General features: G+C 39.5%; 1 protein-coding gene across 5 annotated transcripts in view; it reads left to right on the top strand.

Annotated features, from left to right (window-relative positions):
• myo1g (myosin IG) overlaps positions 1–25,688 on the top strand; it is a 68,495-nt gene that overhangs the window by 398 nt on the left and 42,409 nt on the right. For 2 of the 5 annotated variants that reach the window (XM_031756794.2, XM_039605611.1), the window contains exons 1-14: positions 3,729–4,072; positions 8,796–9,004; positions 11,465–11,558; positions 11,714–11,879; positions 14,290–14,343; positions 14,546–14,641; positions 14,847–14,963; positions 15,068–15,274; positions 15,448–15,593; positions 15,696–15,810; positions 17,407–17,577; positions 19,625–19,695; positions 25,196–25,270; positions 25,451–25,583. In XM_031756794.2, coding sequence (XP_031612654.1) covers positions 3,978–4,072; positions 8,796–9,004; positions 11,465–11,558; positions 11,714–11,879; positions 14,290–14,343; positions 14,546–14,641; positions 14,847–14,963; positions 15,068–15,274; positions 15,448–15,593; positions 15,696–15,810; positions 17,407–17,577; positions 19,625–19,695; positions 25,196–25,270; positions 25,451–25,583 — 1,749 coding nt within the window. In that variant the 5' untranslated portion in view covers positions 3,729–3,977. Of the gene's footprint in view, positions 1–3,728; positions 4,073–8,795; positions 9,005–9,537; positions 9,661–11,464; positions 11,559–11,713; positions 11,880–14,289; positions 14,344–14,545; positions 14,642–14,846; positions 14,964–15,067; positions 15,275–15,447; positions 15,594–15,695; positions 15,811–17,406; positions 17,578–19,624; positions 19,696–25,195; positions 25,271–25,450; positions 25,584–25,688 lie in introns of those variants that run through there. The other 3 variants (XM_031756795.2, XM_039605612.1, XM_039605613.1) reach the window with 3 other exon arrangements.

Genomic DNA, 25,688 nt, shown 5'->3' with positions numbered 1-25,688 from the left:
ATCAGTCTGTTGCTAGGTTCAGTCACACACTGAACATGAAATCAAATACTGACATATTTTTTATTCATCAAGACAGAAAACTTAAAGATAACCAGTTTTACTTCAACAGTTAGAGAAGCCAAATCACACCAATCCCATGTCAACCTCAAGTTAGCGCTTTACTGAAGCTTTCAGCTGTTTCACAGACTTCATCAAATGACTTTTGTTGGCATTTTTTATCATAAAGACTCCCCCATTCATGCTGACTTAAAGGTTACGCAAGTTGATTCTTAGCATTAAATATGAAAACCACAGACAACAGCTTCGGTGTCTGAAAAGTATAGAACCTGAAAAATGCATTCTTTTTATTGACCACCAGGGGGCAACAATTCTAGATGCAAAAAGATTTCCAGTCGCATAGTCTATGGGAAAACAACCCTCAACTTCCTTAATCTGTGACCACAGTACACTTTTTTGATGGAGCTAATTGCTAATTTTGTTTTCTTCTAAATTAGGGAAATTAAGTGAATTATGGTCACTAGTGCTTAAAGAGCTACAGTGTTTTTGGCCTGTTTGCGATGTTGGAAAGCTTACATACAAAGTCACAGGGGCGGTAGCTAAAAATAGTCAGTGCTAGCCTTTTGCTAGGTGGTTGCTATACAGTTTTGATTAAACATTTGTGGATATAAATCAGATCGTTATTGTTGAGCTACTGACAAGAAATTAAAATGGAAAAAAACAGGTCTTTTTCTAAAAATGATATAATGTCTTTTTTTGTTGTTTCCGGTGCATTAAGACTTTTTAGGTTGTTGCTAGGTGTTCATAGCATGATGTCATCATTATATCTGAAATAGATAGGAACTTTAAGAGGCTAAGATGTACCTGTGCACCGAGTTTGTTTGTTAAACTCCTGAAGGCACAGGAGGAGTTTTCAGATCCAGTTTGGTAAATTGACTGACTCTTATATAGTGCTTTTCTACTCTACTTGAGCACTTTAAAGAAAGTAAAAGTACTTTATAGAAAGAAACAAAGACACAGGTTAGAAATTTTGTGTCATAGCCAGAGTATTAGAGTCAAAAAGGATGATTATCCAGGGCATGGTGACCAATCACAAGTCATTAGCCAGTGAGTGTGTGGATTTACCAACTTGATTCATGGTGTGACTGACTTTGGTCTGACTTCAGGATACGGCATAAAGCCCGCACCCTAAAAACATTTTTCCCAAATATGGTTTCTATCATTTTAAGTAGTTCTTAACACACTGATCAGGGTTCAAAAGTTCCCTTTTCTTGTAAATAGACAGGAAAGTTTAGTTAACCCAGATCATGTGTATAGTTCTTCTTGGATAATTGGTTGGGTAAGTGGGGATTGCCAAAATATGTCCATTTCCCAGTGTGCACGTTCTTACTTCCTCTCCTCACATTTTAATCTCTTCCACAAGAGATACAAGCGGAGGAGGCAAGGGAGGAGAGGAAATGAAGGCAACAGGCATTTAACAAAATGAGACATCCTTTCCGTGAATTTCCTTAATCACGTCTAAAGGACAATATAAAACCAGGCTTCTTCGCCCAGAGGAGTCGCCTCTTGCTGGTCACTGGAAAAAATGCAGGTTTAAAAGCACTTCCACATCATATTAGAGCAAAACTTTTATGGTTTTCATAAAAAGCAGCTTCTTATCCTTATCACAGACTCCATTCATCAAAAGAGACAATACAGGCATGGATTTGCCTCATCATGGCAAAAACAGTCCAGCTGAGTCATGCTGTGTCACTTGTCTGTGCTTGGAAAGATAAGTGCGAACTGCAGGAGCATGTTGGAAATGAAGACCGAGTTTAGACTCACTGACTCGGTGCTGAGAGGAATCCAGATGTAATCATCTGAATGTATGAGTTCATCCAAATGGGCTAAATGGGCTTCAAGGTTTGAGAATAAATACATTTTTAGGCATCTATTCATCAAGTCTTTGGTCTTACTCTATACTTAGACAAATTTAGAGGAAGTGATGTTTTTCCGTCATTTTCTACACGTCACCATTTTTATCTGAACATGTTTCTAATAAAGGCTGAAGACATAATTAATCAAAGTCAACTGAAAGCCAAATTCATCATTAACCGCTCAGAAAAGATGAGGTTGAATATATATATATATATATATATATATATATATATATATATATATATATATATATATATATATATATATATATATATATATATATATATATATATATATATATTTAAATGAGACTGCCACGTTTATAAAACGAAGCTAATATGGAAGCGTCTGAAATACCTGCATTATTTCTGATCACCAGCAGGGGGCAGTGCTTTAGTTTCAAAAGGGAACCCCACTGTATTGATTTCTGTGGAAAATTGACCTAACTGCTCACTTGATTTCAGGCCCCAATACACACTTTCCTGATAAGTTACTGTCCTCAGTCTCTAGTTTCAAGTCTCATTTAACAAGAACTGATGCTCTTTTTGTGAATTACAGCCCCATTTAGAGACAAACAGACAATAAAACAGGGAAACGCTTATATGCTGGGAGGAGATCCGCCTGCAGCGTCTCCTAGGCTTCTTCAAATCTACTTTAAAAATTGACTTTGATTTATGTCCCTTGTTTGTTCAGTTTAATTTGTGTGTTTTTGCTACATTTTTTGAAGTTTTCTTCAATGAATTATAATACTGGATAAAACATCCAGTGTATTTGCTCCATGGTGCCAAAGAAGCAGCTTAAAGTATCTTAAATAAAACATCCAGAATGCTAATGCTTGTTTTTGTTGTTAGATTTGAAACTGGTGCAGTAATAAGCCCCATGATACTAATGCTTAAAGTTGAGTGAGTGTCAAAATGATTTTAGCTTGAGGTCCTGACACTTGAAAAGGCTGTAAAATTAATTCGGTTGCAGTTTTTCACAGAGATTTAACACCTTTTGCAGTTCTGAGAATGAAACGGATCAAACAATGTAAAGAGTGCCAAACCCACCCCAGTGTACGCACGACAAGAGCCTGAAATTTTCACAGTATGAAGATGAAATTTTGCTTGGCTTAAGTTATTGTAGAAACAAATCTGATGATACTGAGGGTGTGAGGTGGGAACTTTTCCTAGATTTGAGATCTTGAGTCATCTTGAAGTTAATAGCTGCTTACTGTATGTTGATAGTGGATAAGTCTCGATAATTCTTTTTTTATTTGTCAACCTTTTATCTAAATTTAGCTCTTACTTATTCATTGCTTCATGATCTTTGACTAAAAGCCAAAAATGGGGCAATGTTTAGTCAAAATGGGTTTGGAAATCTGTCTTTGTCAACATTCCTGTATGCTCTGAACTTAATCACCCATACTTACATACTAACATGCTGCTGGAAAACCTTATCTTCACCATCTACAAACTGGAAACTGGTTTGAGAGAAATCTCTGAGGAACATGATGCATTGCTGATGCAGAACTAAGAAAGGAAATGCCATGAGATAAAGACCATTTCTCTACCCCAAAATTAGCGAGGTTAACTGTTCTTGTCTGGCAGCTTCTCAGATGTGAGTTTCTGTTCCTGGAAAGTAAAGATATAAGTAAAACAAAAAACGCACATCCACACACAGACACACAAAAAGACACGGCTGAAAGGCAAGCGCGTTAAGCATTGCTCAGTGACAGCTAAGAAATTTGGACAACGTGTGGCAGGAAGACAGAGCCGAAGGAGGATGCAGAAGCGGTTTGAGCTTTTAAAGATAGCCTCCTCCTATTTATATAGGTCCGTGTGAGGGCACAGGCGAGTGACTGACAGCATGACGTGCTGTAGCATGTTACCACAGCAGTGACTTGACTGAACACAGCCTCAAGACCCAACCAAAGATCACGCCACGCCTACAGCGCACTCTCTACACACTACCGGGTCCCAGAAGTCGAGCATACTTCTCTTTCTTCTTCCTTGAGGTGCTTTCTGTTCCCCAGGGTTTGGTCTGTCTTTTATTTTTTTTGTGTCTAGCGAGTTCAAGCAGGGATGGCGGAGCTGGAAGGTCTGGAGTTTGGGAAGTCAGACTTTGTGCTCCTGGACGAGGTCACGATGGAGCAGTTTATGGAAAATCTGAAGCTGAGGTAAGGCCTGAGATACAGTTAGAGAGGAGGAAGGGAGGGGAGGAGGAGGGTGGAAGCAGCTGGATGACAGAGATGCAGAGGGTTATACTTCACGTGTACCGGGTGGTATGTGAAGGAAAACAGCTGGGTTTTACTTATCTTTGTTTAGCCAGCTATGAAGGAATAAAAAAATTAAAGATAAATTAAGGTGAATACTGACAGGATTTAACATGTACATGTTAAAAAACAACGGTATAAATTTCATACAACAATACTGATACTAACAGTTTGGCGTGTTGAATTTATAAGCTTGTGGCTAAGAGAGGATGTTACAATAAAACATAAAAGGGGAAAAAAAGACCATGACTCACTTCTACCCCCACTTTCCCGCTCAGCTTCAGTGTAAATGCTTGTGGTTGATCTGTTCACCACCACACCTCGTTGACTGTCAAGGGAAACAAATTACACGCATGGCAACAGACCAAACCTAAACAGTTTAATATCCAGATATAAATTTTTTCTGGTTTTGTTTTATGACTTTTAGCGTGTAAATGCTTTCGGTCCAGACTTTTCTCGCTTCCTCAGAGTCCTCTTAGAGGGGCACCGTGTCCTCATTTCAAATTGTGAGAAGTCACACGGCACTTTTTATCCAGGCCATCATCATCCTGAAGGATGAGCAGAGGGAGCCAAAACACCAGAATGTCAGACACTGTTAAATGAGACTTAGAGAGAATAATCACACTATCTCAGCTGACGTGTGCACAGCTGATGGCTCTAGATGAACATTTTTCACATCACTCTGGCCTGGCACCATAGAGTTTCATCAGAAGCTTGATCAGACTTGTCTGGGGCCAAAGAACAACTACCAAACTCATAGACAGGAGACAAATTAAAGGAAAAAGTTTGAAATAAGGTGTCTGGTCACTTTAAGAAGTACTTTAGTGACATGATCATAGTCTGCTAGTCTCCTATGAGGAAACATTCACTGAATCATTACAAAGGTTTTATGACTGATAGACTTTTACCAGTAATGAAACATTTCTTTCCTAATGGGAGTGGTCTCTTTGAGGATGGTGTCCCCATTCATAGATTTCAAGAGGTCAGTAAATGTTTTGATGAATCATTTGCTTTCCACCTTTATCAAAATACCAAAAGTATTATATCTTTTGGAAAAATGATATTCCTTCCTAACAGTTCCCAAGACCTGAAGAATGACTAATAAGGTGTGTAGGAGCTTTTAATGGTTATATCTGGTGCACAAACACCTCATCAGATTCTTCATGTTTTTTTTCTTTAGATTTTTCAGCCATCTGCAATTTGGGAATACTACTAAGTACCATTCAGTCAGTCAGAACACTTTTACTGTATGAGCTGATATGAATAACTTGAACGGGGCATAAATTATAGATACTGAGGTCTGCAATGGCTGCACTCTCTCAATCCAGGGAAAGAAAGTTTGCATTTCTTGGCTGCATTTGGGAGATACTTTATAAATACTTACAGAAACTACACGATTACTGACACCTCTAAATACTTAATTACTTTGAACTCTTCATCAGTACATGGATTGATGTATTTGAATGCATTCAAATTTTAAAAATCATTAAGGACTAACCCTCATTTACTAACATGTAAAGTAGTTTAACCTATGCTACAGCCATACTAAGGAACATCATGGCTGGGGACTGTGGCACGACCAAAAATAGTGCAATCATGTACAGTGAACTTGCAGCCTTGTTGCCTTTCAAATGGTTGCTTTGGAAATGAGGACCAGGTTGGGACCACTCGCTGTCAGTTGCAATCTTCAAAGCAACTCCGGTGCATTAATACGACATTTGTTTGAAAGGGACAATCAATTTTAACATAGTTTCAATCCGTCTCTTCCAACACGGATGTGCTGCACATAGATTTTACAGCTACTGCTAATTTCTATCTTGTTTCTTGTTGGCGATTCACAATGCACAAACAAAATTTACAACATTCAGTTACATATATTTCGATACAGTCTGCTATCCGCTTGCAATTTAATGGGGTCAAGTTGCCAATTACATGCAATCTATTTGTGATAATACAACAACTGCGACAAATAGTCAAACACTGCAAATCTTTTGCTGTCTTTTACAGCTGCTGTCTTCATGCACAGACACAAAGATTTAGAGCAAAATGTCATATCTGCTCGGCAACCTTGTTTTAATGTAGGTTTACCATTATATAATATAATGTAGGATTATAACCTGAATAGATGTTGTGCAGTTTAGTTGCGCTCTTCAGCACAGACCAACTCATATTGTTTACAATGTGTCGTGACTCTGTCTGCATTTATAAGTTAGAGTACAGTTATAGTGAAACTTTTGCCAATTAATCTGCGAGAGATTGCAGTCACACTGAGTCAGTCTGAGAGTGTGTGGAGACTTGCTCCCAGCAGGTTTTCCAGCCATCACCTTGCAGTTGAAAGGTTGAGTGTGCAACACCCTGTGCTTGACCCTCTGAGTTGACTTTAGACCCAACTCGCTGATGGCTTAGGTCTAAGCCATGGGTGACAATTTTGTTTTTGTTTTCTTTACACTGTTCTGCCAAGGCTTGGCTATGGAGAAACAAACAAAAAAATATTATAACTGACACGGATTTAAAAAAATTAATTGGTTTAGGGTTTTAGTGTTGGAGTTACCACCTATGATGACTTAAACCTCAAAAGGTTAACCTAATTTTTAACAGCTGTAACGAACAAATTCCCCAAATTATGAAGAAACCAAGTTTTTATCTTATTTTCTTAATTTATGCCATTTAAAAGATGTTTGTAGTAGTAATAGAAACAGGTCTCAGCACTTGTCAACTGCCTTGGAAATGCTTTTGGCCACTTTTGTCAGTTGTTTGAAAAACACTATTCTAATTTCCAATGACTTTGATGACAACTAGCATGTAAAAACTGCATAGTCATCAAATCTGAATGAAAACTGCTTCAAAACTATGCACAAGATAAACAGCTTTTTCTTCTTGAACATTATTATTCTATCAACATCTTTGCCGCTATAAAATTCTCCAATAGATTTCAAATTCAGGATTCTCTGATAGAGCCACGTCTCCCTCTTGTTTCTCTGGTATAGCTAATTATTGCCTGAATACTCTGGTTGGAAGAACGTAACTATAGAAGCTGTTAAACTGAGCTTGAATACATCAGCCATGCACAAATAGTCCACAAACATAAAAATAAAAAGCATAACATAGTTTACTAACTTTTGTTTCTACGATGTTTTTTTCGTGTAGTGCAGGAGGGCATGCAGAGGGTTGGTTTGACAGAAGGGGATGCAAGAACTGTTCCCACTACGGTGACCCCAAGTGGGAACAGCTGAAACAAGAAGCAGTTTTGGTGTCTGACAGCTAGTAGCATGACTAAAATTGGCAGCACAATGACCACATTGGAGCAGATAAAATGAATTAGAAGCAATAAACTCATCCATCTATTTTTAATCGCTGAACCAGTTCAGGGCCTGGAGCGTATCTCTGCTGTCACAGTGCCAGAGGCAGGTGTAATGCAATGATAATGTTAACAGTGAATCGCAGGACCGATGCAGAGAGACTGACAATGTTTCACACTCACATTCACAGCACTGATCAGGGAGTGGTTAACACTATGGCCTCAATGCAAAAAGATTCCTTGTTTCCTATCTGCTGGCTGGCCTTTCTCTGAAGAGTTTGTGCGTTCTTCCTGTGCCGTTGTTCTGCCCAGGTACTCAAGCTACTTCTCACAGTCCAAAACATAGTTGTTTATTGGTGATTCTAAACTGGCTCTATGGGTGAACAATAAACCAACAAATTACACAACGGTTATAATAAAAGCACATGCGCAAGTTTTAGTATGTTGATGGTTTTTAGGTTAAAGTTTTAGACAATTATGCAAGTGGTCTGAACTTACTTTCATATCCTGGTGGAGCCTGAAACTTAGCCTGACCCAAAGAGCCAGCACAAGCACATTAAATTAAAAACACCATGAAATAAACAGTAATCATTCCTTAAGACAGATTCCAACCTCTGAGTTGAGACACAGCATTTCTGCCACATGTTGAGCAAACACAACACCTACCATCTACAAAGCTATACATGCAACACGACTGTTAGGTCTTATTCATTCTAGCAACCTGTTTAACCTCTGTGGCATGTAGTCTTAACCCCTCCCAGCTCAACAAACCCACAGTTAGATTACCCAAGGCTTGGTGACGCCCTTCGAGCCACAAGTTTCATTTCCTGCTTTCAGTATGCAGACACTTGTGTCACTTCCTGTCAGCTGTGACATAGTGGTGCATGATCTTCATTTTCATGTGCATTGTGAAAAAATTAATGGCAAATGCAGCTAAATTGCACCTGCTTGCCCGTTAACAAGAGAGTGAACTGGAGAAACAGATACAGATAGAAAATATATGACATTGGCTGAGTCAGAAAAAGTATTGAAAAAAGGAGGCTGACATAGAGGCAAGTTGCACAGTGGCTTATTCATGCACAAAGGAGCTTAATACATGCATTTGATTTGCTAACTTGCTCTGTAAAAGGGTATAAGTAGATATGAGCTAGCACTAAGATCAGCTGATCTGTGGTTGATCTTGACTCTATGGCTGAATACTGTGCTTTGTGTCTTCTTTTAATCTCAAATGTCCACAGCAGGTCTGCAGTTACTGCATTTGGAATATCTATACCACAAATGCCATCTTTAATAACAGCAGGTGTATGCGATTGCCTTTTGTCTTGTTAGGTTTGAGAAGGGCCGAATCTACACCTACATCGGAGAAGTGGTCGTCTCCGTTAACCCATACAGACAGATGGACATTTACGGCAAAGATAACATTGAAGCGTACCGAGGCCGTGAGCTGTATGAAAACCCTCCTCACCTGTATGCAGTGTCTGATGCTGCCTATAAAGCCATGAAGAGACGGGCCAAAGACACCTGCATCGTCATATCAGGTCCGACTAACCTCACTGCTGTTTACTTTCAATAACCTCATAATAAGCTTGAAATGTCTGACTGGTGGGATTTCTGTTCAATGTTGAAACCTTGTTTGGTTTCTCTGATTTTATTTTATTAAATATTTGGAACAATCCAATGAGGAATGAGATCATTTTAACAACTTCAAAGCTACTTAAAGGGAAATTAAAGAGAAAACTAAACTTTAGTCAAAATATGAACCCTCTTAAGTGTGACTCTGCTTTTCTTTGTTTGTGCTTTGACAAAAATATGGAATTAAAAATGTAAAATTGATTTAGGTGCACCTTGCTAGCACTAAGGTGAACCCCTTTTTGCCTTCAGAACAGACTTAATTTTTCATGGCATGGATTCATCAAGGTGCTGGCAGCATTCTTCTAAAATTTTGGTCCATGTTCACATGACATCATCACACAGTTGCTGCAGATTTGTCTGCTGCACATGATGTCATTCACCCATTGCACCACATCTCAAAGGTGCTGTATTGGACTGAGATCAGGGAACTGTGAAGGCCTTTTGAGTACAGTGAACTCACTTTCATGTCCATAGTAGACATCAAGAGTGAAGTATTGGGATGTGATCAACTGATTAGATACCTTAATGAGTAGTTGAACAAATGCGCCTAACAAAGTGGCTGGTGAGTGTAAGTTATCAGGTTGTTAGAATTTTTAACTGTTAGGATTTTTTCTATTGTAAAAGTGACCTCACAGCTTTGTAGGCTTACAATAGTACTATTGTTTAATAGAAAGTTAGAATTCTCTATCAGCACTTCAAAACACAAAAAGTGTTTTTTTAGCTGGTCTCTTAGCATAGCAGTTAGCTTTACACAGTTACCAAGAAGAACAGGCAAGTTATGTTCAACCCAATATAAAAACATTGCACTTACCACTTAGTATCATTGTTAATTCAACAGTTAACATAATAATAATGTGAACATTTAGCTTAAAGCACCGTGCTAACATTTAAAACGCAAAGCTAACTAGCTTGTATAGGTTCTCGGTCATTCAGGTCATGGTAGTCTCAGGATCTACACTACCAAAGAAAGCGACTGGACTTCTTTAAGTGTTGTGAAGGCCTTTCAACCCACTTAAAGAAGTCCAGTCGCTTTCTTAATTTTTTTCCACGGTCCTTAGTTAACTAGCATGATGCTAATCTCAAAGTTAACTGTTATGTTGGGACATTGAGGTTAATGCTAGAAACAAAAGTTATTTAATTAATTAGGAAATAATGAATAGTTAGGAAGCATGGATGCTATACTTTTAACTATACCAAATAAGGTGGCTATACCAGTAGCAGTATTAATTAGTAAACTGGTTTTCTATCATTACCTGAACAGGCAGCTTGCCTAAATCTGGATTTAAAAATACGTTTTTTGCGTGACCTTTGACTGAATTGTAATCACAGTGTTCCTGGAGCAACCTAGATTCATACACTGTTTTCAGGCTTTAGAAAATCTAGTCCTATAATGGGAGACTTTTATCACTGTTAATTACAGTAGTACATATTAGTATAGTTAAAACCTATACAGGTTTTACAATAGGGATACAGAACTGAGGTCAAGTCAAAACCAGTGACTGTAAAATCAATTTAGGGTTAAACAGGTGACAGCATGGGAGAGTGTGGTTTTACTTATATGAAGGCAAAACAATAACGCTGACGTATTTTCACATACACAAATCAGCCCTGTGTTTGGTGTTGGGTTTCCGCTTAATGCAGTTTTAATACTCAGCTGGGTATTTTTGGAAATGGTAAATGGACTGTATTTGTATAGCGCTTTACATAGTCCCTAAGGACCCCAAAGCGCTTTACACGTTCAGTCATCCACCCATTCACGCACACATTCACACACTGTAATTGTGTAAATGTAATTTATACTCCTTTTTTGGTCAAAAGCAAGATGTCATCAGGTGATGAGTCACACCATAGCTTGGGTGTTTGGCTTATGTTTGATTTTTTAGTTTATTTCTGAGCGCTTTACCTTTGTGTAGTTTTTACCTCATTGATCAAACTGTTTTATCATTGTGTAAATATATGTGCATTCAGATATGTGCCTGTTCTGTGTATCCAAGCTTTTTTTGTATATATATATATATTTTGTTGGCTATTGTAAGAGGGGGATTTTTTCAACCTTTGCCATAAATAAAGTATACTGTATTTTACTATTACTTATTTCTTTCACTCTGTAGGCAGGCAGGATGTAAGACTTATTTTATGCAGACAGGAATAGATATAGTACTATAAAGGTTGTCAAACAATATGATCTGCTGGATAGTGATTATTACTGCGTTGACCAAATGTCTGTATCCTCATTCATTAGATGGCATGCTGCTTAAATACATTCTCATGTCAGTGAGATGCCATTTTTTCACATCATGTAATTATTCTGATATTATATTCACTTCCATGCTCAAAAAGGTTGTGAAACATTTTTTGCGTTGCAGGTGAAAGTGGGGCCGGCAAAACAGAAGCCAGTAAATACATCATGCAGTACATTGCAGCAATCACAAACCCAAGCCAGAGGGCAGAGGTCGAGAGGTGAGCCCTCACGTGATCATTAGGTTCATAGGTTTTATTTTAATTTGATGTTGCCATAAATAACTTGTCATTCTTCTATTCCTGTGACTGCACTTTACCTCCCTCATGGCTGATTCTGTAAATCCATCATCGGTTACCACAACGTGATCAATCAGTGTGAAGAATGTGCTGCTGAAGTCCAACTGCGTGTTGGAGGCCTTTGGGAACGCCAAGACAAATCGCAACGACAACTCCAGCCGCTTCGGCAAGTACATGGACATCAACTTCAACTTCAACGGCGATCCCACCGGAGGACACATCAACAACTACCTGCTGGAGAAGGTGAGATGATGAAAGGGTTTAAACTGCAGAGAGAGGGCCTTCACAGCGAGCCTCTGCTGAAAAGTACCAAAAAGTTCTTCTCATTTAGCTTTTAAATTACATCTTTCCTGCTGAACATGAATGTTTCATGAGGTGATAACAAAGAGGTGTGAGGGAACATCCATGAATAGATGTGTCTGTGAAGCCTCTATCCTCCTGCTGCTGCGCGTTAATGAATTGCTCACCTGGGGGTACTTGATGCTGCTGTATTTATCCGCTCTGTTAAAAAACCGTCTGACACTCAGATCCAGTTTAAATGATGGTGCCATGATTTATTCTCAGAGGGCAGAAATAACCACGCTGTCTCGAAGCAGCAAAAAAAAATCCAGAGATGAAAAACTGAAACAGTGCTAGAAATACAGCTGGTGGAGATTTGGACTTTTTCCTCCAAAACTAGGTGGTCTGGTCTTATTTGCATGGTGCACTGGAGTTGTAGTTGTCTAAAACACAAAGCAAAGACAGTTTTTCCTGGAGAAATTAATTTTTGACACCACAGCAGAGACAAAAGAAAACCATCAGCACTGTGAAAATTCTTTTCTTCCACACTACTTTTGCTGTTTAACTCATTTACTAAAGCATAATTGTTTATTAGGACGATACATATGCAAATGCTTATATTTTTACTGTATGTGGACTGTACATGTGTAGTCTTCCACTAAAAGCTCATTTGGTGTTCGGAAAAGCCATGAAAGTCCTTCTTGGAGGTAAAACTTTTCACCGGTGTTTCAGAAACATCCAGGGAAATATTAATCTTTGATATCTGAAAATGGCAGCTGACTAGCATCACATGTGATGCTCTGTTCACACTGGGGCCTATCCCAGATGTGACAGGGTGAGAGGCGGAGTAAACCCTGGACAGGTGTGGGGCCAGTGTGTCGCAAGGCTAACACAGAGAGACAGACAACCATTTGCACTCATGTTCACATTTATGGGTAATTTAGCATCACCACCTAACTAATTAACTAATGACTTTTAACTGTGGGAGGAAACCATAGTACTCAGAGAGAACCCACTGCAAACCCAGCCAGACTGTGGATTTGGTTTTGAACCCAGGCTGCAGTGCTAACCGCCATGCCACCAGGCTGTCAATCCAGACTTTAAAAAGTAGGAAAGCTATGATTATAAGGCTTGATACAGAATTTTTTCTACATGTTTGTACTTGACAGGTTAAACCACAATGAATAAGTAGCAATAGCGTCTACGTAGTGTGTGTTTGGTTTTCCTGTGGTTTGAAGTCTCGTGTGATCCTGTGCATTTCATGAGTCCAGTCAACTAACCACTGCACTCCAACTAGATTGTGTCACGTCATCTCAACAAGAACAAATGAAGTTGTTGAATTTCACACAGATCCTACATGATTTAATTACGTTCACCATATAAACATGAAATTATTTTGTTCAAATTACAAGTTAGAGTTGTGTAAATGTAACAACCACCCAATTTCATTTTTCTGAGTGCATAGTGTTGTTTTCACGGTTCCTTTTTGGACTGTAGTATGTAGTAAAGGTGTAATGATATTTTTCAATTTTCAATTTTAAAGGTTAGAAGTCGAGTTTGTCAGATAAATATTTCATTTAATGTCAGTGAGCAAAAGAGAACAAATTCTAACAAACAGACAGATTTATTTATTGTCAGTTTTGCATTCAAAGTGACCAAATATATTTAGGATACATTTAGTCTTATTCTTCCAGTTCTAATATTTATTTAGTCTGAGAACATATATGAACATATATGGATGTTTGTGTTCTCAGTCATCCAGATGATGGTGATCTGAGCTTGGAAAGAAAGTCCAGTTGCTTTTCTTTCCAAGCTCCTTAGAAAACATATATGGATGTATATTCCAGCTAACGCCAATTGTCTGAGGTTTGCAGATATATAGCAGTCACACAGGTCGTGTAATACAGTAGCAGAAAACTAATAGGATGTAGAGTGGTAGTTGTTAAATCATAGTAAGAAGGTCCCAGGTTTCAAATTCTTTTGGGGTTCTCTCTGTGTGCTTTTGCTTAATTAGGGAGTCTAACCTTGTTATAGACTATTGAGCTGTCCAGGCCGTCTGCTGCCTCTCACCTCATGACACCTGGGATAGCCTTCAAAACCCACATGTGACCCTGAATTAAAGGGGCTGGATGGAGTAGTCTTAAGTTATTTCCTCCTCTAAGGAATAAGTAAAGTAATGCATTATTTTTCATTATGGAACCGAATAATGTGTAACACATTTTGAGGAATGACCTTAACATTGGTTACAGAAACTGCACCTGACTGAAAGTAACTCTTGAAAAAGCTTCGTCATCACAGAATAATCGTATAATACTGTAAGAGTACCTTAGGTAGCATTTTTTATTTGCTACCATAATCTGTTTTCCTGTTCAAGTCCAGGGTGGTGCAACAGCAAGGAGGTGAGAGGAACTTCCACTCGTTCTATCAGGTAAACCGCAGTCTGCACTTCTGCTGTAAAACAGTTATCGCAATTATCACATGAACACATGAACACATGAACACGTTCACTCCGCAGCAATAACGAGGTTGTGCAATCTAACCTCCACAATAAATGTCACCTGCCCAGTGATGCCTGCACAGCTGTGCAGTCACAATGGTGCTGAGCTGGTATATTTGCTGTGTTTTCATAGCTGCTGCGTGGAGGCTCTGATGAAATGCTGCAGTCGTTTCACCTGCAGAATGATCCTGCTGTTTATGTTTATACCAAAGAGGGAGCGGAAACTGCTGTGAGTATATCATCTTGAGAGTTTTAGTTTAAGAGTGAATAAAAGTTTGAATAACTGATATAAATTAAACAAACTGTCTGAATTTTAAAATGAATCTTTTTTAAATTTTTTGCATAATTTGGAAAAATATTCCCAGCAGCCCATCTGTCACGGAGAAGCAAATTTGTTTTGTTTTGCATTTTTATTTTATCTCTTCGCTTTCCAGACCTCCAACAATGATCGCTCGAGCCACAAAGCCGTGTTGAGCGCACTGGAAGTTATTGGCTTCTCAAAAGAGGAGATCAACTCAGTTTATCAGATCCTCGCCACCATTCTGCTTTTGGTATTTTAGAGCTCAGTTTAATGACTTTTCTTGAAATACACCAAAAACATAAATTGGTTAATATACTTTAAGCATCCAATGAAATATATTGGTTTCTTTTTCAGGGCAATATGCAATTTGAGAGCGATGGTGAGAGCGTTAATATTGTGGGACAAGAAGTTGTGAATCACATCTCAGAACTGACGGCCACAGAACCGGACAGCGTCAATAAGAGCCTCCTGTACCGCACGGTGGCCACTGGAGGAGGCGAGGTCATTGAGAAGGGGCACACAGAGCAGGATGCCTGCTTTGGACGGGATGCTTTTGCCAAGGTGCCAGAAACAGGCCCAAAATAGCTCAACACGATCACATTAACTGTAAAGCTAAATGGTGTTACAGCTACTGAGGATGAATATAGATGTTTACAACATACAGTGAGGTGTTTTCCTTTTATCATATTTTCACAGTTGTCACATTATTTTAAGCTCTGCCTTCTCTCCTACAGGCTCTCTATGAAAGGCTTTTCGGCTGGATCGTCAGCCGCATCAACAGCATCATTGAGGTGAAAGACTACGACCCAGTGCTGCATGGGAAAAACACTGTAATTGGTGTGCTGGATATCTATGGCTTTGAGATCTTTGACAACAACAGGTGGGTGTCACAACAGTGTTTTGACATCCGCCCTCTTTTCTTGTGAATACAAGTCATTGTTGATGCTGTTGCTCAAGTGTTTGTTCCGCTGTTTTTGGCCAGCTTTGAGCAGTTCTGCATCAATTACTGCAACGAGAAGCTGCAGCAGCTTTTCATCGAGCTGATCCTCAGACAGGAACAAGACGAATATCAGAGAGAAGGCATCACCTGGCAACATGTGAGGAAAACACACAAACACAAGCACTTGCTCAAGAACTGCTGCGTCCATATTTGTTCTTACTCAAAGTGAGCCTGTCATTGTTTCTCTTGTATTATATATCCGGTTCCAGTGGTGGATGCTGAAATATGACAAAATTTAAAATAATAAGGTCAAAAGGTCAGCTTTCAGACCACTTGATATGCTCCGTTCCAGACAGATTTCTCTCGCCTTGTCTCTGTGATTCAAATAGGGAGATGTCTTTATATGGTCATCTCAGGCAAACAGATCTTGCACTGAAGCCTCACACTCCTGCTGTTTAAACCTTCTGTTTGAGAGAGGCAGCCAATCAGAGGAAAGCTGGATTTCAGACAGGGGATGAAGTGGGCATCAAAACCCAGTATGAGATAAATAGCCATAATTTTACAGTGAACTATGCAAAACTACCCAAAAACTCTGACTTTGAAATGTAATGTTGCGTCTATGTGTATCTAAAGGTCAGGCTGGGAGATTAAAAGTGTTTTTTGCATTCAACATCAACTTCAGTGGTTCCCATCCCATCTCAAATTCGTGTTTTAATTATACTTTTACTTTGGATAACCCATGTAGCATTACTGTCCCCCAAACCCAGAACAGCCCCTCACTGTTTGGTCAGTTCAAATGAGGGAAACTGAGGACACTGGACTTGTCAGTGAGAATTTTTTTTGCAAATTAGCACACCCTGGATAATCCTCATTTCTGACTTTAATGAGGACCATAAATTACAAATTAGCTTCATGTTTTATTTATGATTTATCCACTGAAGTCTTCATCAAAGTGTTTACTGAGGACACAGACAAAGTGAGCCAAGGACCTTTTCCCCATAGATGCCTATGCAAGAAGTCTTTCTGCAGCCAGATGAGTCGCCCCCTGCTGGACTCTATTAAAACTAATGCAGGTTATAGAAACTTGTGCATTGGCTTCACTTTTCGCTTCCAGAAGCTACAGCTATCCTTCATAATGCTGATCTAAAAAGGAAACTCTTAAATCACAGGTTTTCAGATTGAAAATCTTCTAATCAAGTGTTGGATTTAAAGTGTCACGAAAAGACACGAGTTTCGTGTGAGCTTAAAACCCTGACCTGTGTGCTCACTAGTGGACACCTGGTTGCTTAGGTAACCCTCTCATGTCTTTTACACACTTTCTTATGTCAATAAGCATCTTTCACTCCCATTTGTAGTCTCTTCAATCACTCACCTCAAAGTTGAGAAAAGTTACCCTTTAGCTTTGCACTGCTGACTCTTACGTTGCCTTTTGTTGCCACATGTTGTTGATTTTCACTGAGATCCCATGGCCTCCGATTACGACATCACTGCTAGTCTCTTGTTGTGTTGACTCTCGTTACTTGTAGTTTATTTTAACATCAGATATATAACAATGTGTGAATCTGTTTGTATTGGGGTGTCATTGCAAAACCAAGAAACTGACCAAAACCACGCACTCTCTGTATGTGGACACATCTGTCACGAAAGCTCACATGAACAGAACAAAATTCTCGTGCAGTAACAAGAGCAACCACTTCATTCACAAACCAATCTGTTCTTTCTTTGTACTGACAGTCATGCTCTTTATGCGCAGATCGAATACTTCAACAACCAGATCATTGTCGACCTGGTGGAGCAGGCCCACAAAGGCATCATCTCCATTCTGGATGAGGCTTGCCTCACTGTTGGAAAAGTCACTGACACAGTCTGCTTGGACAGCATGGACACCAAACTGGCACAGCACCCCCACTACACCTCCCGCAAGGTCAGAACTAATTACTACGTCTCCTCATGTAACATTTACGCTACGATTCCCTTAATAGACTTGAAGGTTAGAAAATAACCTTATACTCTCTAATAGTAGCACACAATTAAAAGGGCACTCAAAGAGCACATCCTCTGCCTGGCCAAGGCATTATTTAGCAAGTTTAGGAGAAATTTGCTTCATACTTGGAAAGATGCTTTCATAATGACTGGGTTTCATTAGCACTTCTGCCAGTGCACAATAATAAAAGTATTTGTTTTTGTGAATTATAACATGATGAGGTTATCAAGCTTCTTAACAAAAGCAGAAGATCTTTAAATGTTTTTAACACAAAGTGGTTTAAAAACAGGATCTCGAACTTTCAGAATTAACTGGGAAGGAAGTGGTTTTATTCTCAACGTGTTCTCATCAGACTTACAGTAAACCTAAAAGGCAAAAGAAGGAAGAAATCTGATCATTTGCCAAAATAGAAATGCCAATATTTGCCTTTTGTAGGTTAGAAGCACCGAAGTAAAGCAGTGGAAATGCTACAACCTAAAATAAATTGAGTTTCGCTCATTTTCAGGAAGGGTGGATTGTAAACATGTAAAAACAAAACCAGTAAAGCCAGTGAAGCAATTCTGTGAAGCAATTTGTTGGATAAAGGTTGAGACAAATCCAAACTAGTCAGAATCAATAAATGAGATGAAATCTTCTTTCAGATATTAGTAAATGGAAGGCAGTGCTGAGCCTTGAAGGACTAGAAATGTCCATTTATGTGGACGTATAATTTAACCAGTCACAATATTTAAAGGAATTGTTGAGCAACAGTTCTTTAGACTGTCTGAAGGTCCTTCATATGTTTTACTTGGGACATTGGCTGCTTTTTCACTCATTTCCAGTCCTTTTACCTGACCTTTATCAGAGGAATGTTTTACTTGTTTGTTAAGCTACTTAACACTGACTTAAAAATCATTCAAAGATAAAAAGGCACCTAACTCAAGGAAAGGTAGGAACCCGTGTTGTCTTTACACAGACAACTTAGCAAAGAACCAATTTTAAAATATGTCTGTGGGCACTTATTAGCAGCCTGATGCAAAAACAGCCTATTTGCATTTCTTTATTTCATATATGAAAAATACCAGAGATGACAGTTTGACAGGCATAAAATATGTTTTTGTACCAAGAGGTTGATTCTCAAAGAACTATTGGTTGAAAAGTTATCATGCATAACTCAGCGTGGTGTGCACTCTGTCATTAAGAAATTGAGGAAAACAAACAAGTCCAGATAAAGAGGAAGTGACAGTCCTAAAATCAAATGAACAGTATCTGAAAGTCCTGTCAGGAAATCAGACATAAAAACAGCAAAGACCTGACACAGAACCTGAGAGATGCATTTGGCCCTTCAGTTCAATCATCCACTGTTCACTGAAGCCTCATCAGAAATAGAAGGGTGGCGCTCTAGATGGCACTCTTAAGGAAGGGAAACGGGGAGAGAAGGCTGAGGTATGCCAAATTACATCAGAGCTGGAGTGAAAATCAGTGGTAGCAGGTGTTACGGAGTGATGAGACCGAATTTGAAATTTCTGGTCCAAATTGTTATCACTGTGTACAGAGAAGGTCAACGGCCATCTGTAAAACGCGATTTAAGCTGTGTCATGGTTTGGGGCAAAGTTTTTCTTATATACTGTGTTTGTATTCATGTTTCCATGTTTCAGTAAATCGATGATCTGGTATCTCAGTGTTCAAAATGTGAAGAAATGAGAGGCGGTTTGAGAATTTTGCACAATACCGTTTAAATGTTTGTAGGTTTTTTTTTATTTTTTTTATTTAAATATAGAGGAGAATAAAAACACCCATAGTTACCTAAAAGAACAGGTGCAGTTTTGAGGTTTTACCAGTAGAGAGCAGAGTTTCTCCAATATTTTTCCTTTTAGGTTTGCTCCAGATATGAGATGCTTTATGAAGTGCAGGATCTCCAAAGCTCCTCATAAAGTTGATACTGAAGATGTCTGTAATTGAGTTAAATAGATCATGTTTCACTCACATTGTCTTCTCTTGTTTCCAGCTCAGCCCCACTGACAAAAGCATGGACTTTCAGAAACACTTCCGTATTCGCCACTATGCCGGAGACGTCACGTGAGTCGCTACATTTTGCACTGTTTGTTGTCATGTTTTTCAGTCCAAGGCCTCTCTGTGGAGAAAAAATAATGACAGGCTGCTGTGCTTGAGTTCACGAGTGTAAGCCATATAATCCTATTAAAGGAGGTCAGCTCATGGCAATGACATCATTTGGGCTCCAGTGGTCCAGAGTGACAGCTTTACTGAGCAGAATATGTAGTAAATTCCCATGTTTACCAAAATCTGTGCAATCCTGGAAAGATGTTGTCACTTTTCATATCCACTTAATGTATAATTGTATGGACAGTGGATGTTTCCACAGATTACAGTGGGGTTCAGATGTCACATATACATATGTGAGTAGGACACGACTGTGCACATAAACAGGGCAATGTGGAGGCACGGAGAGGACACGCACACATCTGCTTACAAGAGCTGGAAAGACATGATTTCCTACAGGATCAGTGGACATTCATGTCCAAAAACTTCCGAACCGCTAACATTTTATGCGTCAAATTTTAAATCACATAAAGATAATTTAAATATATGTTTTACAACACATAGAATGAATTCCATCCATTTATTTTCTTGATCACATATCTAGTTTGAAGTCACAGGAGTGCTGGAGTCTGTTCCAGCTGTCGTGGGGAGACAGAGGCGGGGTACAGGTCATCAGTCCACCTCAGGGATAATACAGAGAGACAGACAACCGTTCATTACTGATGTCGTCTTTGTTGTAGTGACAAAGGTTATTTTAGTTCACTAAAACTACACAAAAATCTAAACTATGTGTGAAAAATAAGATATTTTAATGATTGTTAATAAAAGGTAAGTAGAGATAGTAAAGATTTTTAAAAGCATGTTTCGTTTTAGTGACATTTTTGGATATGTTTATTGAGACTGGAGGGTAAACATGACTATGAGTCAAGTGTTTATAAGATATGTTCTGAAAACTTGCTTAGATCAGCCTTTATCATTATAGCAAAAACACTGCAAACGCTGAAGCAGATAAAAGCAGTTAAAACTGTCTGGGCTCTTACTCCTCCACCTTGAAAGGAGGCAGGTATGGTGATTCAGATATATGACTAGGATGCCTTTTAGATGCCTCCTAGACGAGACATTTTGGGCCAGTCCAACTAGGAGATGGCCTTCTGGAAGACCCGGGACACTGGGGAAATAACGTTAATAATGTCAGGCTTTGAATGTCACGCTGGATGAGGTGGCCTTTAATAAGGAGGTCTGGGTATCTACATATGCCCCTGCAACCATGACCCTGTAGTAAATGTACAGATAAATTATACTTGTAAAAGTAGACTAAATCTAAAAATTAAAAACTAAAAAAAAAACTATAGTTACCCTGGCAGCGGCTTGCAAAAGTGTACTTTACTAAAGTCAAACAGGAGGCGTTCTGAGCTGCTAGAAAACAATTTATAGGACAGATGACATCATAAATCAAATGTACGGCTATAAAACTGATATATGCATATTGAGCTTTTTAGCTTTTAGCCTGCTCTGAAAGTTGAATTTATTTTTCATTGATGTTAGTGGTTGCTTGGTTTATGACACACAGACTACAGAAGAAACACTTTGCTCAGCTTCCTTCTCCATCACTGCTCCATTTCCTTATCGGGATTTAAACACTGCGGCGGCCAGATGAGGCCCCTGGCCAGCAGTCACCCGCCGTGGCTTTGGATCCCCACAGCTCACGTGTACTGCCCTCAATCTAGAGAGGGAAGGACATTAATATGTCAAGGGAACACGCAAGTGGAGGAGGATGAGGAGAGATGGAGCCAGCTGATGAGACAATTTTGTCTCTGTGTGATACAGCAGCAGTAATCAAAGAGTACTGAAGGAGGTTTATTGAGGTTCTGTGACTCTGGGAAATCCAGGCTAACAGGATGTCAAACACACACAGAAACACAGGACAATTTCATGCATCAGTTCAGGATCGCTCTCACCCACTGTTAGCAATAGTGTTTCTATTCCCCTGAAATGCATAAAAGAAAAGGTCCTTGTAGTAGTGATGTAGTATATGAGACAAAATATTATTACTGATGCAGTAATGTGCAAGTAGCTGTTCATTTTATTATTAGGGTTGTAACTAACAAGACTCTTTTAAGAATTACTCTATTAATTTCAATTATTTCACAAATGTATGCTTTTTTTAATGCTACTCCAAAAGAAAAAGTTTGAGTCAACCACTTGATCAAAATAATGTGACAGTTGGTTGATCAACATCAGTGTTAGTCAAGAACTTTCTGAAGTTCTTTTCATTGCCTGCAGATGCTTTTTAAATGAAGATTTTGCTTACAAAGAATCACCTTACAACATGCTAACCATTTGTCTGGTTGGACTGATGGCTCACTCCCTTTCAGCTGCATCTAGCTCTCTATGTCGAGTGGTTCGTTGATCTGATTGGATGAAATTAGCCAGTTAGACAGTGATAAACAGATGGTTCATCCAAATACCAGGTAATCATTTTTGAAAGTGCCTGTCCTTAAACGTTCTCCCCAGATGTTTTCTTAGTAACAAACATCTGGCACATCAGGTCAGAGATGGAGTGCTCCATTCAGCCTTGTTAAGTGATGATGTAACTATGGAAGCAGTAAGGTTGTACTTAATGCTTTTTTCACTTTCCTGTAAGTCAACTAGGCCAACTTCACTAACCTGCCAAATGTTCCTTGTATTTAGCTTTTCATCCTTGTTTATGTCTAAAGCTAAAGCAGCGCTGTATGTTTTTGATTTTATACAAATACTTCAGTCAGAATACGATATTGTGTAAAATTCAACTGTCTAACTCCCTTCTAACTTCTAACGCTCATAAATCCTCCTTTTCGTCTGGACATTAGGGTTAGGGTTAGACATTTTGGAAAGATAAGCAGATTAATTTTGATCGCCAGACCACTGCGCTGTGAGAGAAAAAACACACACGTACGCTGAGTCTGAGAGGGTTAAATTATTGAATATTAAGTTTGTTTAATTGTTTAGTCATGAGCATCCAAGAAAAACCATGTCATCAGGGTCTGAAACTACAGTTGCGTCCCACTCCTGCCAGCAGTAACATGACGGGCTGGATAAGAGCGTGTGTCACAGACCTGCAGTAAGTCATGACAGATGGCTGTCCCTGTCACTACGTGTCCCCATCATCCGGCCCCTGATCACCTCAGGGCCACGACGGGGTCTCTCCAGCTGAGCTGTCACCTCTCGTATATTGCTTCCTGGTGGCACCATCCCCTGTCCCATCCCATCCCGTCTCAGTCTTTCCTTACTCTGGCTAAATATATTCTCTTCCTCACCACCCGCTGGCCCCCCTTCTCCACTCTCACCAAACCACCAGTATCAGAAGCTTTGACCTACTTTGTTCTCTCCTCCTTTTTCCTCTGTCTTTTCTCATCCTGTTTCCTCTTCTCCTGCTTCTGTTCTGCAACTCTCACCTGGCTCTCGTTGCTATCCGCGCTTTTAAATCCCTGCAGAATTTCAGCCTGCACATGCAGCACTTTCAGGAAAGATATACAGTTTCATATATTCCTACTCTACAGCTTTATATTGCAGGACATCTCACGTCTTTGTCACCTGACTCTCTCCATATGTGCTCCCTTTCACCTTGTACCACTCAGCGGTCTCCTTGCACCAGCCTTGACCTTCATACTTTAATATACGTTCCTCTAAATCATTGTCGTGTCTCTGGAGACCGGCTGCCTTTGTCTTTGCCTGTCCTCTCCTGTCTGCTCTGTCGCAACAGCTTTCCTACTCTTGTAAATGAGTGCTGTGGCTTCTTGTTGTGAGTCCTGAACCCTCACCTTCTTTTCACACTGTCTTACTCCAACAAGCCTCCAAGAAATCTGATCAGGTTATATTGACTTCTGAGAGCCAAGGAGACACATCTGTCATAGGCATTGATAAGTTGTTAACGAATCCTGGACCATTTCCCCTTTGACTTCTATAGGCCTGGAAGTCTCTTTGGAGCCACAGGTATCGCCCCCTGGTGGCCATTAAAATACAGATTTAAGGCACTTCCACGTTGGCATCCTTTCTAAGATCTGGAGGCTATGTCCAACTTTTACACTGTCTATTATGGAAATCTGTGACATGTTGGACTTGAACTTAGGATGCTAGAGTGTGCAGTGAAATCATTCTGTCCAGCATAAGCCTTTACAGACTTCAAATATGGACGTTTTTGCCATCATATGCCCCCCAAGAAACAGTGCAAATCAGACCAGACACTGACTCATTTGCTCTGGCATTGGACTGAATATGAAGGGAAGCTAATTTAAAATAAACAAGAGTATTCTGAAGCCAATGGGGTGGCCTTTATTGAAAGTAAAATTCATGTTGAATACTTTATTATTGTTAATAACTGGATAAAAGTAAGGCTGTTTCAGGGCTTTCTAGCTTCTAAATGGACTGGTGCTTATATAATGCTTTCATTCACTTACAATCGTGCTTTTCTATATAACATTCACACTCCAGTGAACACATCAGAGCGCAACTCAGGGTTCAGTGTCTTGTACAAGGATACTTTGGCATGGCAGGGATTGAACCACCAACCTTCCAATTAGTAGATGATCTGCCTCTGCCTCCAGAGCTAAGGGAACCTCAAGTGGGGAAAGACAGAGAACGTTTGAGAACCAGTGGTTTAGTAGTTGAAGGTAAAACAAGTCCTGCAGTAATCAGGAAGTTGATGACTGGGTCCCAACTTGTGATAATCAGCATACATACGTGTCCTTTAGTGAGACACTGAACCCCAAAAGTGTCCCAAACGTGTCATTGTTGTGATTATGTTAATGTGGATTATAGTCCAAAGTCCTGTAACTGGGTGATAAGAGTAGAAAACCCCTATATATAATGTAGTTTAAAAGAATGTAATTTTAGGGGAATATTTGTATACATTTTTGTTTTGGTGCTTTTACCGGTTTTAAAGGTTATGTGCTTTTACAGGTTATGTGCACAGTCCAATAAAAGGGATGCACTCTTTAAAGTCAGAAATGCATCCACACTGTGCATCATATTGTTACACTGTGAATATGAGGGAGAGGTTTTTATGAGGCAATGCTTACACTACAGCAGGCTCATCCCCCGGAGCTGGACAGCTTATGTAACTGTGCCTTACAATGTGCCTGTGACCTCCCACCGATGCCTCATCAAAACCAACTGAGCAGTTTGTGGAGAGAAAAAAAAAGGCAGACAGATTAGTTTGTAGACAGTTCTTTTCATCTAAACGTGAGCCATGGGGAGAATTTGACCATGTACCTAATTTGTAAATTGACTAAGCAGCATGACTCTTGCTCTAATCCTTTGCCGGAGGTCTGTGAGTCATTAGTAGCAGAGAGTGCAGTTAATGATAGCGACCCTTTGAGTGGCAGACGCTTACTCTTTAAACTCTGTTGCTATTTTAGTCCGACTTCTGTGTAACTTTAGCATCTTGATTGTTATTGTTCGCTCCAAATACTCATCAATGGGGCCTCCCTCTCATTACTAAATAATTACTGTCATATCACCCTCTCTACATCTATTGCAGATATTCCGTTGAGGGCTTTTTGGACAAGAACAAGGACCTGCTTTTCCAAGACTTCAAGCGCCTTATGTACAACAGGTGCCAAACACAAGCATCACTGACAGTTTTTCCCAGCATCATAATACTCTTGACAGTTCATTAACTGGGTCATGTGTATATATGAGTTTCTTCTTCCCTCGGTCTGCACATCCCTCCTCTGGTAGCCTAGTTAATGGTGTCCTTTCTTTACTCTTTACCCCGCTTTCTTGCTTCTCATAGTGCCAACCCAGTCCTAAAGGAGATGTGGCCAGATGGACATCTGAGCATCACAGAGGTCACCAAGCGGCCTTTGACTGCTGCCACCCTGTTCAAGAACTCCATTGTGGCTTTGGTTGATAAACTGGCGTGCAAGGTCAGTAATTTCTGCTTATGATCGACTTCCTCGTTTCTTCTCTTAACCCCAGAGGGAGGCTGTGGATGTATTTTCAGCTAATTAATGCACGTTTGATGTCCACAC

Source organism: Oreochromis aureus, linkage group 22 (genome assembly GCF_013358895.1).
Source record: "Oreochromis aureus strain Israel breed Guangdong linkage group 22, ZZ_aureus, whole genome shotgun sequence".
Taxonomy (NCBI): Eukaryota; Metazoa; Chordata; class Actinopteri; order Cichliformes; family Cichlidae; genus Oreochromis; species Oreochromis aureus.
The sequence above is the reverse complement of the archived record's forward strand: the minus strand, read 5'-3'. Positions and strand labels throughout refer to the sequence as shown.